Source organism: Marmota marmota, unplaced genomic scaffold (genome assembly GCF_001458135.2).
Source record: "Marmota marmota marmota unplaced genomic scaffold, marMar, whole genome shotgun sequence".
Classification (NCBI taxonomy): domain Eukaryota; kingdom Metazoa; phylum Chordata; class Mammalia; order Rodentia; family Sciuridae; genus Marmota; species Marmota marmota.
Genome location: NW_025999999.1, coordinates 9,120,749 through 9,135,563, shown reverse-complemented (window position 1 = coordinate 9,135,563; position 14,815 = coordinate 9,120,749). Strand labels below are relative to the sequence as shown.

Sequence of the window (14,815 nt, the reverse complement as noted above, 5' to 3'; positions counted from 1 at the left end):
CTCTCCTCCATGCCTCCTCTGGTGGCATTGCACAGGAGTGTTTCCACATCAGTCCTCTCTGCCTCTCTTTCTGCCACCTCTTCCTTCCCTTCTTGGACTCCACATCTGTCCAGATCTCTGTGTGTCTGAACTCCTCTCCGACAGGGCATTTGCATTTGCCTTCCTTTGATTGATCTGAGCCCATCACAACTTGGGACTTTGTTCCCCAGGTTCTGGGATCGGCATTGGGCTTCCGGGCCCCCCAGGTCCCCCTGGCCTCCCAGGAACTTCCTATGAGGAGCTCCTCTCCTTGCTCCGAGGTAAGGCCAAGTAGGGGCATCTGTCCATGTGGTTTGGGATGGAGGCACAGCCCTTGGTCCCAACTGTGACTGATTGCTTCACTCCGTGTCTCAGGGTCTGAATATAGAGGCATCATTGGACCCCCAGGTCCTCCAGGGCCACCAGGGATCCCAGGCAATGCATGGTCCAGCATCAGCATGGAGGACCTCTCTTCTTACTTGCACAGTAGGGTACTGGGAGCAGGGAGGAAGAGGGCAGAGGACTGCAGCCTGGCCTTAGGGTACCCATGGGTCTTAGCAAAGGCAGCCATGGACAACTGAATCAATTCACTATCACCAAGGGCCCTGGGGTCGTTGGTCTCTTATTGTGAGGGCCCCTGAGCCTTGTCAGGGGGAGAAGTAGAGGAAGTCAGGAGGGACAGAGTTCCCAATTCATGAGCCGGCCTGGGTGCTCCAATGCTCAGTAGTGAGGGGCTGGGAAGAGGGGCACAATCTGGGTTGAAGAAGGAGGCTCAGAATTACAGGTGGAAGGGCCAGGCAGGAGCAGCCATTCCTGGATGGTGCCAGGACAGGGGCTGCCCTACGCCTCCTGTTGTTCCCTCTTCCCCGCATCCAGGAGGCCCAGCCTCACCTTCCCACATTTCAGAGGGAGTCCACAGCAGGTTGAGAGGCCAGGCTGAGAATCAGCTTTCTCCATACAGGACTATGGCCTTTCTCTTCCTTTCTTCCCCCTCAGGTGCAGGCTTGTCATTCACCACAGGCCCTCCAGGCCCTCCTGGGCCCCCAGGTCCTCGAGGGCCCCCAGGTGTCTCAGGAGCTCTGGTAAACTATGCAGCTGAAAACAGTGACAACTTCCGGAGTGAGCTGATTAGCTACCTCACAAGTATGTGTCCTGACTTGGGTATGCCCCCACAGCCCTTCCCCAGACCTTGCTTTTCCCTGTAAGTGGAGTGGCAGGTGGTTGAAGGAGCCTAGGAGGCAAACACCAGGGAGCCCCCAGGCAGGGAAAACTCACTTTCTTTCCTTCCAGCGTCCTCCCACTGGTGTGCAAGGACCTTGAAGTTCCCTTCAGGTCACTAAAGGGTATTCATACCCCAAGAGAGAATATCTAGCTCCCAACTCTTTCAGCCCATAAGGAGTTGAGCTCCTGCTCAGGCAGCTTCCTACCCCGCAGGTCCTGATGTGCGCAGCTTCATCGTTGGGCCCCCAGGCCCTCCTGGGCCACAGGGACCACCAGGAGACAGCCGTTTGGTGTCACGGGATAACTCCTACAGTTGGGGTCACAGCTCTTCCTCCAGTCGGGGCACGTCCTACAGTTCTTCAGGTGTTGGAGGAACCAATGGAGGCTCCCTGGGTGAAGGTGGAGCCTTTGGCACAGGAGATGGGGGTCCCTATGGCACTGACATCAGCAGAGGTGGGGGCTATGGGGCAGCATCAGAAGGCGGCGTGTATGGTGGCAATGGCGAATCGTTCCGAGCTGGCTTCGCTGGAGACCTGGATTACAATGAGCTGGCTGTGAGGGTGTCAGAGAGCTTGCAACGTAAGTAGGGACATGGGCCTTGGTGCAGGGGGAGCTTGTGAGCATCTTAGCATCTAGGCCCCAGAGACCAGCTCTCTTGTTTTTAAGCACTCAGGCTGTGAAGACGGTAATTCTGGAATCAGATGGGCAGGGACAGAAGACAGGAGGCCCCATTCCTAATTTTCAGCCAGCTCGGTGCACGGAGGCCCCAGAAATAGAACCTAAGCCATGGGAAGCAGAGCACACTGGGCTCTCAGTACTTTGCTTTCCCAACACCTAACCTGTCCTGGGTCTCTAAGGACCATGATGACTTTCTGGTGGGGCTGAGTGGAGGTGGATGGCTAAGAGGCCCTTTCTCCTTGTAGTTGATCAGCACAGATATAGTTGGGCAGTCCAAAGTCCTTTGGGAATGCCCGTACAGGCAGAGACCTGTGCCAGTCACACAGGAGGGTACAGTGGAAGTCTACAGGGTTTGTCCCTTGGGACAGCTTCACTTAGCTTAACTGCTTTGGGACTTATCTGTGAGCAATGTGCTCCTGCTGAAGACCGTGGTGAGTGATCCCAACCTCCCGCGCCATGCTCTGGTGTTTTCCAGGTCAGGGCCTGCTACAGGGAATGGCCTACACTGTCCAGGGCCCACCAGGGCAGCCTGGGCCCCAGGGTCCCCCTGGCATCAGCAAGGTCTTCTCTGCCTACAGCAACGTAACTGAAGACCTCATGGACTTCTTCCGAAGTAAGGCCATCCCCATTGCCTTCCCGGCACCCACCCCATGGCAGTGTCTCACATGGGGTCTGCTCCATAGACACCAACTCATGAAAACCTTGAGATGCTGAAAATCGGATAATTTTTAAACTTTGCTTCCTCTTCCAAATGCAGACTCCTTTGCTACCAATTTGTATTACTTTGAATAAATCACCTGACCTCCCCAACTTCAGGCAATCTCTAGCCTAAGGCCAGTATTCCCCCCCCCATACAGCTTATGGAGCCATTCCAGGACCCCCTGGGCAGAAGGGAGAAATGGGCATCCCAGGACCCAAAGGTAAGTGGTGGCAGGAAAACAGCCACCAGAGGCTGTGTAATGACAACCTCTTGCTGAGAAGCAGCCCCCACAATGGGTACACCTTGACCCCCAGCCCTCCACACTCTTTATTAATGCCATGCTCCCTTCTACCCTTTTAGGTGACAGAGGCCCTCCTGGATCACGAGGCCTTCCTGGGCCACCTGGCCCTCAAGGGCACAAGGGAGAAAAAGGAGACAAAGGTAAATACTGGTGCTGATGTTCTGAGTTTCTGGAGGTTGGTGCTCAACAGAGCAAGCTTGAGACATTCACGAAAATGCCAAGGCAGCACCATCAAGCACACAATTGGCAATAATAATCGCATTACAGCTGGGGAGACAGGAAGGGGAGTTATATTTGCAGGGAGGAAAAGGAGAGCCAAGCTAGTAATGATATAGCATAAATGATATAAATGAATTCAAAGTATCACAAGAGTTCTTCTTTTAACCATCATTGTGGAAGTCACAGTCACCATATTGCCCAAGTTAAGGTCCCCATAAACCACAGATAATTTTTAACTTCTTCCTCACCTCCTAACTTACAGGTGACCAAGTCTACGTTGGGCGGAGGAAGAGAAGTATTGCCATCAAACCATGAGCTGGACTTGGCAGAGCAGCCCCCTGGACACAGTCACCTAGGAACCCTTGTTTTAGTCTGAAAAGAAAAAAAATTCAGGCAAAGATACACAACCTGAAACAACTTCACTGGATGGACCTTAAGAATAGCTGCAACATTTTAGCATGAGACTTACTTCCCTGCTGTCTAGATCCAAGCTCCTTGGCTTCTTTAACATTTAGTTCAAGCTCCTACCTAGGAAAGTCAGTTACATAAGCATTGGCTTGCAAGTCTTGGAGCTTTGCCTAAAAAATGAGCCCCAAAATTAAAGATAGGGATGGGGTGCCTCATGGAGGCAACACTTGATGGGGGTATCTTTTGATTATTGTTGCAAAGTTGTGCTATCAGCTCCTTCCTCCTGTTTACTACATTCTCAAGTCATGGAGAGTTAGCTAAGAAGAGACTTGCAATTGAAAAAATTAAAAAATCTTCTTCCCCTGTGGGAGATCACAAGGTTTCTAATAGTTATATGTGCATATATATGCAGATCAGATCCCCACTTGCTTAGGAAGTATGATTATAGCTATGATCTGCATCCACAGCCCCCTGCTAGGATGTATAGATATGTTATACTCAACTAGACCGCAGCAAATAGGACAAGAGGGACAATGGGCAAGGAGGGGCAAGAAGATGAGGGCGGAAATAGAATACCTGAAGCTGGAGGATGGCTTCCGCTCACAAATGTCACCCTCTGTTCTGCTCTTAGGAAATGGGATGGGGGCTTGGTGCAGTCAGTTTTTAAGCACTTTTCACGGTCTAAAAACATTTGTATGTGGTCTATAAGATAAAAAGGCATTTCAATGTAAAATTTCCAATTAAAGTTTTTTTTTCTTTTTTTAATATCATGTCTAATATGACCCATCTAAGCAAACAATTTTTTAAAAAATAAAATATTCTGGGTTAATTGGGTCTCACAGCTTATTATAAACACAAGAAAACAAAATTAATTGTACTTTGGGACAGAGCTAACATTTTATTAAATTATTAAGCTCCTTTAAAGACAGAACTTCATCTGCAAATATTAACTCAATCTGGGCATATTATAAAGTACCTGAAAGTTTTCCTTAAACATGGATTACTTGAAATAGACACATATGCACCAAAGAGCAACAGTATTTGCAATTAATGTAGTGATTTATCCTGGTGCAAAGGAATTATGATTCCAAGCCAGAAATAGAATATCAAAACACCGATTAAGGGAAGATATGCAAATATCAAATACTCCAAGAAAATGCACCTAAAATCAGATATTCAAATTCCATAGAGACTGTACTTGGCCAACTTGTGAATTTGTTACAAGCTCTGAGTTCTGACTACTGGATAATTAAACATGGGGTTAAATTAAATCTACTTAACCTCTGCTCTTCTAAATGACTGAAATATAGCCTCCAAGTATTAATATATATTAATAGAGATTCTTGACTTATCAGACTTAGGACTTTTTATATTATTAGTAGACTTACTTTACTAAGTTATCAAAAAGTCTTCATAGAATTCTATGCCCAAGTCCAACCTTGGTACTTTCTCTAGACAAAACCCAGAAGAAAGATGGGCAGACATGAGAAACAGCCACCATTGGACAGCAACAGAGCTGAGCCTCTTTTGTCTTTTTTTTTTTTTTTAAGTCAAGATTGAGCTCAATAGTGCAATAGTACTCCTAGATTAGAAAATGACAAGCTATGCCTTCCTGCAGCTAAGCTGAAGACTTGCCAAATTACGCTGCCTAGTGTCTACTGAATCTTGTATGACAATGTATCAGTGTATAATCTTGTATCAGTTACGAATGACAGAAAGAGGTTATTTTAGCAGAATTGAGGTCATATGATTTGTAATGCTCAGAAAAATAATTGATCCTAAGGCAGGAAAAAGGCAAGTAAAAATATGTGTATATACATGTTGATGGGAATATTTTAAGCACCTCCCAAATGAGGGGTTTGCATGCTAAAGACACCTACCAGCAAGTTACCAGTAAAACTTACATTTGTTAATGTGTGTGTTTGTATGTGTATGTGTGTTGTGTGTGTATATCACAGATTGCCAGGAGCTCTAATAAATCTGGAAGGTCAAAAGACCCAGAGATGGCAAACTTGAAAATATGACTAGGACCAAAGAAAGAAAAGCTACAACATGTTCTCACACAGGACAACTAGTTTCAAAGAACCTCAAAGAAAAAAAAAATAAAAAAACAAAACTAAACAAACTGCTTCCAAAATAGATTAAGAAATAACTTTATTTTTCATTTGTCAATCCCATGATTGAAAAGACATGTTGATCCCAAATAGATAGGAGGCATAATCTAAAAATTCTTTCTGGAAATTCAGCTTATGAGCTTATTACACTGCAAAAGATCACAGAAAGCCGCAGCCAACATTTAAAATTGATAAAACACTCTATTCCAAGCCTTGCAGCAGAAATTCTAAAGCGTTATCAAAACCATGTCAGCCATAGTACAGCAACAATAGAGGCATTAACTGTTGCGCCTTCAATGTAAAAAAAGCACTTAAAATATCATCCCATTTCCTACAAAAGATCATTTCCCAGAAAAGAATTGATTTACTTAATCAGAAGACAACTGGAACTCTCTTCTTTACCCTGGATTCTAGGTTTTGCATTAGTCACCAATATCCCTAGCTAATAATTTGACCGAATTTGGCTTCTTAAAAGAGTCTTTGTCATGTGAACAGTATGGAATGAGAAAAAGTGTATAGGTACAAAATAACTGGAAGAATACAAAAAACAGTCACTTCTGAAACTTGCTGATGCTCAAGAAATCAGAGCCCCTCAATTAAAGAGGGTCTCATATGCCTGAGAGCTTTGTGCTTAAGGAAACACTACTTAGAGGTAGCTCTGGTTCTGGTTTATGTTTAATTACAATTTGCTATATCCTGTCATAGGAAGGTTCCAATATTTTCAAAAGTACTCTCAATGTCCTTCTTACCCACCCTAGAGCTTCCCCATAGAAAGGGTAAGAAAAAGCTTAATGTGACTCCAACTAGAATAGCAGCTAATTCAGCAATCCATAACCTATGGACTGACAGGACTAGGAAAAGCAGCCCAATGCTCCACACTACAGGAGCTGGGCCTGCAGAAGTGTGGAGGTGTGGTGTTTCCACAGTACGCAGAGACAAGGGGAGGAGGCGACTGTTCAGGGTGCACATATGGAGAATTATTTTTATGTATTTCATAGCACATTTGACCTCAGCAATAAAACAAGGCAGGGATGGATTTGACTGCACTCTGATTTCAAAAAAGTCTGTGCCCCTGACCCACTCCTCTACCCTTCATGCAAGAAAGAAAGATCACCAATTTCTATTTAAGGCCTTAACAAAAAGTGGGCAGGTATGCGTACAAATATCATGTTCTATAACAAAACACTTTGTAAAGATTTCTATAACCTGAAGTATTAAAATGAATGTTTCTTCTCTACGTACATATCACTGTATAGTCCTGAACCCACACAAAGATGGTCATGTATGAAAGAGAACTCAGTATGAGTACAAAGGGCAGGTTTAAGGGAGATAAAGGGCTGCACATGAACTACCCAGCTCCACTCTGAGCCTCTCTCTGGATTCAATACTCTGAAATTCAGGGGGAAAGGAATAGAAAGACTCAAATATTCAGATAAAATGATACCTTAAATTATTTGATACTGAAAAAATGATTAAAAAAATACTGAAAAAATGTCCATTGCCTGAAGTATTTCTTTGTAAAAAGCCAATTAACTGAAAATTTCAAAGGTGAAAGTGAGAGAGCTTTTCTCCCATCTCTCATTTCACAAAAGTCATTAAATACACTGCGCAATATTATACCATTATTTTTATCATAACAATATAAACAATTTCCATCATCACCCTGAATATTACTTTATAAAGATATATATTTTTAAAGGCTTTCAAAAGTTTCCAACCCAACATGAGAATAAAGCATTAAAAGTTTTGTATACAGTAACATATTCATATGATAAGCGTATGAATTTACAACCATACATAATATATACGTGTGTGTATACATATATTTATATTTATATAAAAAAACAAACTTGGCCAGAAGTTAAGGCTACCTATAGTTTTGTCCAAGTAAATTATGTCTTCAAAACAGTTACAAAATTAAAATTCCACATGCATTTTTAAATCACCTAAACCACTGACAAAATAAAGTTCAGCATCCAAAGTTTTCAAATAAACTGCAAGAAAGTGCTACAGACATTTTACATTTTCTTAATATGAATCAGTGTTCCCAAATGTTACATTTAAATGTTTCACCAGCCTCAAAAGTATCTAACTAAAAAGTGAAATGTTTACAATTTGGTACCTAGCACTCTTAAAACAGAATAGGTTGCAAATGGCAGGCAGAGAGCATCATTTATAAATGTGCTGTCTCACACACCAGAGGACAATTCATAATACTGTTTGACCTGACACATGGTAGAAATTCTAGGCCTCAAAAGGGACCAAGACTGTACATTTCATCAATAACTACACATATCAGCAACCACATGATAGAGGGGCTTTCCCCACTCAAAGTAAATAATTTAAACATGGAACAAAATAAAACCAAAATGTAAGTAACCTCATTTCAAAACAACAAAAAGTAATTTCTGATGTGTGCCTAAATATTTAACACAAATCCTTTTTAAAAAAATTACTTTGAACAAATACTTTTAAAATTAATTTCAGAAAATATATTTATAAATACAACCCAGAGCCTACAGGCCTCTCAGAGTTTTAAATGAACAGAATTTGCTAAGATGTAAAGCATTAACCAGCTCATGTTTTATTTTTGGAAATAAACTAGGACAATTAAATCTGTATTTCAATGCAGTTTTATATTTCCAATTTGCACATTTAACAGCTATGTTTTTTAATCTTTCTATACTTTGTACCACATATATTTCAAGATAAAATTTTCTATTAAATGGTAATATGAGCAAGATTTTTAAATGATAATGTTCAATGCTAAGGGTGTCTTGTCCCTGTTGATCAAAAAGATTTTTTAGGTGATTGAAATTTAGTGTTTTAGGCACTATTTTAATAAAACTAGCACCTTGATTAATAGTTCCCACCTAAATAGGCAAATTTTATTGGAAGAAATTTTTTTAAGTTTGTTCATGTTTGATGATAAAATGTATTTATTTACTAAGTCAACAGCATATTCTGATCAACTTGTAGCTTTTTCATGAGAGCTGATTCACCAAAAGAAAATTATTCTAACTCTCTATAGTAGAGTTCCAACTCTAGAATACAGGCATCACTGAGAAGTTAGGTCAGGTAAAAAGATATTTATTAATACTTAGTGATGTAACAAGTTTTTTCTTTTTAATAACTTTAAACATTATTTCTCTTAACAGTTTTTCAGTAACAGTGTCTAAAGAATACAATATTTAAGGGATATACAAAATCACCTTAGGGAATTACTGCAAGATGCTACTTTGCCAACGAGGCCTAGCATCTGTCTTAGTTCGTTTTCCCTTCATCTTTGCTTTAAAAAAGCAAACAAACAACAACATAAACCACCTAGGAGGTGAGGCAGGTGATTGTCTTCATGAGCTATATTTGATATACAGAATGTGACAGAAGATGAAAAAGAAAAAAAATGACATATTTAAAAAGCTAAACCCAACCACAGAATGCTTCCCATTGTTATGATCCAGTGGAATGCAAGCTAGGAATAGGATAGAACTTGGAAATCCGGCTCTGTGTTGATGGGTTAAGGCATTCCGACTCCCCAGTCATTTTAAAGAATACTTCCTGTTCCTGCAGTTTCCTGGCAAACTCTTCTTCCAGTGTCTTAAAAAGGAAGGAATAAAGAAATTATGTGTTGGTGTACCATATTGTATATAGAATTTACTCTGACAGCCAAGATAAAACTGCTTTTCCAAAACACTTTCTCTGCATACTAAGGAAAACATGACTGTTTAATAATTATAAAATCATAAGCTCAGCACAGCCCCATGTTTAAGACTCAGTCACATGAATGGAAACTTGGATTAATGGCTTAACTTCTCAAAATTACTGAATCATTTAATTCCTTTGCTATACAATACCACCTACCCTACTGTATATGAAGATTAAATGTGATAATGATGTACTTAACACGTACTGAGCACTCTAATAGATGACACCTATTATTAATTATTATCTGTCTCTCTCATATGCACTTACCACTCCCTACTTTTTGTGGTATTGATGTGAATGTTTTCCTTTCCCACTGGATTATAAACTGTTTAAAGGTAATATCTAAATCAGACTTATCTTTACATCCCCATAATAAAGCATAAACAATAAGTGTTTGATAATGTCTGAATTCATTGTAACTTAATCCCACATGTGATGTTTATTAGGAGTTTAGGACTTTGGGAGGTGACTATGTCATAAGGGTGGAGCTTACAAGGGGCTGAAGAGAGTTTAGAGGATACAATGAGAAGCAGCACTCTGCAACCCAGAAGAGGTCCCTCACCAAAACCTGACTCTGCTGGCACCCTGACCTTGGACTTCCCAGTTTTGTGATATTTTGTTATAGTGACCTGATGGACTAAGACAGGTATCAGTGACTACCAACAAGTGATTTAGAGAAAAGTGCTGTGTTCAGGCCAAAAAAAGTACAGGAAAAATATGAAAGGATTCAAGGAGGTTTCTCAGAAGAGGTAAAACACGAGCTTAGTCACGAAGGAATGGTTAGAAGCTGATAGGCAGGACCAGGAAGGCATGCCAAACAGGTGAAGCTAAAACAATGGCACAAAGTCAGGAAACTATGGCACTGGTGTGAGGAATGGTGATTCTACCCATGCTGGAGCATGTATGGGGAACAAAATGGCTAATGGGACAAAAACTAGAAAGGTCCAAGTGTGACACTATGAAGGCTTCAAAGTAAAAATGAGGCATTTATATTATACTATGATGGAACTAATGATTAATCAGCACCACTATGACAGTTTTGGAGTTGTTCTTGAGGATACACACTCTGATGACTGCATGCTAGTAGGAAGAAAGGAAAGGGAACTAGAGGGCAGAGGGCCCATGAGGATACTACTAAACAATTTCCATAAGCAGTGGGAAAGAGAAGGAGAAATATTATAAAAACAGTCAAAATTAACTGGCATCTGATTGAATGTGGAGTATTACAGAAATGAAATTAGTTTAGGTTTCTAGCTTGAATGTCAAGAGGAAGGAATGTAGGGAATGTAGGAAGAATGGCTGGAGTTGAAGGGAGGAGGGAAAGGTAAGACATGTGAAAGAGGAAAAAGGATGCAAAGTTTGGTTTGATATCTGCTGACTACTTGTCTGCTGACTACATTCTTTAGCCCATTTTGCAAGGTATGTACTGATCATTTACAACATGCCAGGAACTACTCTATTCTAGTAGCTCAGTATGTATTAGTGAATGAAGAGATGATGTCACAGCTTTTAAGGAGCTTATATTCTCCTAGAAAACACAACAGACAAATTTAAAGATGAATGTTATAAAGAAAAATAAAGAAGTGATCAAAAATAGGACTCACTGATGATACTTGAACAGAGGCCTGAATAAAGTGAGGAGAAACAAAATATCCAGATAGAAAATGGCAGCATGATGCTCAAACTGATTATAAAACCAATGAACAACAACATATTACTTCTTTTAGCTTTCTTAATAACCCTAATTAGGTAGATAGTATCACCCTTATTTTTCACATAAGGAAAACTGGACCTAGAAATTTTAAATGATAAAATTTTTCAGTGTCAGCACTGAGATTTGAACACGTACCTGTATGATTTTAAGAGTTCATCCTGCCCAACTCTACTATTTTAGTTTTGTAACTGTCCTTAAATATGCAACAGCTAAGACCATGACATACAATATCATCCAGGGAAAGAACTGAAATGGTAAAACTCAGACACATCTATGTTTTAGGAGATTGGAAGACAAATAAAAGGTAACAAAGAAAAGCAAAAAATGGACAGAACTGTCACAAAGGCAGGGTGAGAAGAAAATTTTTTAAAATAACATTTTTGATGACAACAAATACAGTCAGGGAATTTAATTAGCAACTCACTCGTGACCCTGTCAACAAAGCCTATGAGGCAGAAGCTAGACTGTAAGGAATTAAAAGTGAAACTGGAGACAAAGTATTTATTACTGTTTGCTCTTCTATCCCCTTAGAGCTCGGAACCAGTTGAATGTTATTACTTTTTCAAAAAACTTAAAAATAAATAAAACTTAAAAACTATACTCTGGGGCTGGGATTGTGGCTTAGCGGTAGAGTGCTCGTCAGGCACATGCAAGGCCCTGGGTTCGATCCTCAGCATCACATAAAAATAAATAAATAAAGGTATTATGTTCAACTACTTCTAAAAAATAAATATTAAAAAAAAAAAAACTATACTCTTAACTGATTCTGTAAACCTTGGGCACATAGTAGGGGCTAAATATACATTTCCTTGACTGACTGATCAGAAGAATGGAACAAAGGACTGGCTGACATACAGCAAGCTGGAAGGGCATGAGAAAATAAGTTCAAGTTTGAAGGTTAACAAAGAGAAAGGCTCACAGCAAGGTAACCAAACAGAGTTGAAATAGTTAGCCAGTGAGACCAAGGACATAGAGTACAAACAAGAAAAATGGAGGGAGGAAAAGAGGGAGGAAGAAGGGAAGCCATTCCTATTTTCCTAGATTTTAAATTTACACAGCTTATAAGGGCTTAGTCAATCTGAACCTGTCCAGACTCAGTGTCATCATTTCCTTTCTTTCTCCCTCCCTAATGCCCCCACACAGGAATCCCTGGCCCCCACATCCTCTAATGATAGGGAACTACTTGCAATTCTCTGAATATATCATTTTTATTCATTCTCTTTTTTCTACTTAAACTGTCCCATTCCACTCCAATCTGCCTATCCACCCTGCAAGCTCTTACTCACCCTTTAAGACTCACTTGTCTTATAAGATACTTCCTCTCTCTACAGCTTTCCCTGACGTCTCCAGGAAAATTTAAGCATTCCTCTTCCTTTGCTTGTGCATTCTGCTCCCTTCCCTTGTACCCTGTACTTACCTCCTTCAGACAATGATTCCCACCAATTTAAAATTGCCTGTCACTGAAGTCTTTTAGGGATAAGGACTTTGTCTTTTCATCTCCATCTCTTGTCCCTGACACTGTTCCTGACACACAGTAGGCAAAGAGCCAATAGCTGGGTAATGGATGAGTAAAAACATAACATTTTAAGTAAAGCTTTTAAAGTCACCTTTTTCCTAGGTCTCAATTTCTCTCTCCATTCCTTTAATTCTTGGCTATGTTCTTCATCTAACTCCTTGAGTTTCTGGGTCTCATGCTCAACCAACAGGTGGCATTTTTCATTCTGAAAATAAAGTTTGGATTTAAAAAATGTTAGATCAACCAAGTAATTTTACACAAATACCATCGTCTTCCAAAATAATAAATTATTCATCATCAACCTATTACTGAAGTACAAATTTTCCTCTAAAAACCAATAGCCAAAAACTATGAAATAAGTAAACATACTTTTATAAGTTTAGAAATTAGATTGGTTCACAAACTATCTAAAAAGAACTTAACAGAAAGAATTAGTTTGGGTCTTTGCTTTTTTTCCTTTTCACCAGCTGGTACCAGGAAGTGGAATTAGGATGTATTCTATTCCAGTATATTATAAGCAAATGTAGAGTAATCCACAAGGTTGATACTACTATGAAACTTTAAACATTTTAGATTATATATTAGCAGGGCTGCACACTTCAGGCGAGGTCCAAACACAGCCCTCTCTATAAAGAAACATTTACATATCTTAGGAAGAAAATTCCCATATATTTAAATTACCTTCCCCCCCACAAAAAAAAAAAAAGAAAAAAAATCAATTTTAAAAGGAAAATAAATTTTAAGTTCAGAATCTAACAAAAAAATTACCTTCATCATTTTGAAAGATTCACATCATCTTGCAAAATATACTAAAAATCATACTCAAAATTGTTTCTGAAAGATTCCACTTCTTAGGCTATAATTTAGCTTCATGATCACATTAATCATGTTATATAAAATATAAACAAATACCTATGATACTAAATTGATCCTCATTTGGGTCTTCGCAGGAAAGACAACCTTTCAATCCCAGCATTTTTAGAAATAACATGCAGTTTACTTTTGTTAGCTATTATTTTCTCTGAACCATCCACTTGAGCTGCCTAGTTCTGTTGTCATGCTTCTGCCTCTAAACTGCAGTTGGGGGCTAGGAATGTAGCTTAGTGGCAAAGCATTCACCTAGCATATGCCAAGCCCTGGGTTCAATTCCCAGTACCGCAATCAATCAATCAATCAATCAATAACCTGCAGTTGGTGCAATTCTCGGACATTGGCTTCACACTGCAACTGAAGATCCCGCATTTGATTTTCATGTTTTTGATGTTGAGCCATTCTCTCATTTTTCTGCCTCTTTTCTTCTTGTGCAGCAAACTACAAAGAAAAACCAAAGATAAATTACAATTAACAATCAATATAATTTCTACACATTTTAAAGGTGTAATTAAGAAATTTAACAAAACTTAGAATACAATAAACTAAAGATGCAAGAAATAATATGCTATGACTCAGAATTGGAGTCTACATGATGACCTGGGTAGGGGCATATTCTAGAAATAGAACAACTTCTGATTAAAAATCTTGATTCTAACTGCTTAGTGAACTCATTTAATTTGTGTGAGATTTGTGATTGCAAGTATTATAGTGAAGACATGTTTTGACTTAAAAAGTTATTCATGTCATCTCATTCCCAGGACCCAAGCTCTGTTGTGCAGCATGGGAAGGAAGGCTTTGCCCTCTAGGGTCACCACCCTGGAACAACTAAGTTACTACATATCATGCGCCTAGCTCAAGGTCTTAAAGTGAATATTGACAATTCCAAGGTAGGACTAAATGTTTACAACCAATTATGTAGCATTTCTAAAGGGCACTCATATTTTCAAAACCTAAAAATGAAGAGAATAATTTGCTTAATTTACCTGTTTAATTTTGTCTCGGTCCTGGTCTGGTGTGGCTGTTGAGTTAATTCTCAAACTCTTTTTAAACATGGCCATTCGAGTCTTGGCTTCACTACGCTGAATCTTGGGCAGCCTCGCTCTTTCTTGAGTCTGTCTGTTTTTCAATTCCTCAATAAGTCGTTGATTGTAACGCTGCATTTGTTCTGTTTCCTAAAAATGTTTTAAACAGAATCCAGTAAAGTAAATATTATTTAATACATAGTTCCCACACATATGTTCAAAGATTTCACTTGTTTTTCCCATATCTCCCTTTACTATCTCCCTTATTGTACTGTGACCAGCAAGATATTGGGCAAAAAATAACTTGTAAGAAAGGTAAAGTTATT

General features: G+C 39.7%; 2 protein-coding genes across 5 annotated transcripts in view; one reads left to right on the top strand and one right to left on the bottom strand.

Annotated features, from left to right (window-relative positions):
• Positions 1–4,310, top strand: part of Col17a1 (collagen type XVII alpha 1 chain) — a 48,657-nt gene extending 44,347 nt beyond the window's left edge. For all 3 annotated transcript variants that reach the window (XM_015494757.2, XM_015494756.2, XM_048807282.1), the window contains 8 exons: positions 210–299; positions 394–504; positions 1,015–1,161; positions 1,453–1,818; positions 2,393–2,530; positions 2,775–2,837; positions 2,978–3,058; positions 3,400–4,310. In XM_015494757.2, the coding sequence (XP_015350243.1) occupies positions 210–299; positions 394–504; positions 1,015–1,161; positions 1,453–1,818; positions 2,393–2,530; positions 2,775–2,837; positions 2,978–3,058; positions 3,400–3,452 (1,049 nt within the window). In that variant the 3' untranslated portion in view covers positions 3,453–4,310. The remainder of the gene's footprint in view (positions 1–209; positions 300–393; positions 505–1,014; positions 1,162–1,452; positions 1,819–2,392; positions 2,531–2,774; positions 2,838–2,977; positions 3,059–3,399) is intronic.
• A 1,372-nt stretch (positions 4,311–5,682) lies between these two features.
• The window catches only part of Slk (STE20 like kinase), a 61,003-nt gene continuing 51,870 nt past the window's right edge, over positions 5,683–14,815 (bottom strand). For both annotated transcript variants that reach the window (XM_015494754.2, XM_015494755.2), the window contains 4 exons: positions 14,451–14,639; positions 13,780–13,905; positions 12,686–12,799; positions 5,683–9,256 (listed from right to left, as the gene is read on the bottom strand). In XM_015494754.2, coding sequence (XP_015350240.1) covers positions 9,110–9,256; positions 12,686–12,799; positions 13,780–13,905; positions 14,451–14,639 — 576 coding nt within the window. In that variant the 3' untranslated portion in view covers positions 5,683–9,109. The remainder of the gene's footprint in view (positions 9,257–12,685; positions 12,800–13,779; positions 13,906–14,450; positions 14,640–14,815) is intronic.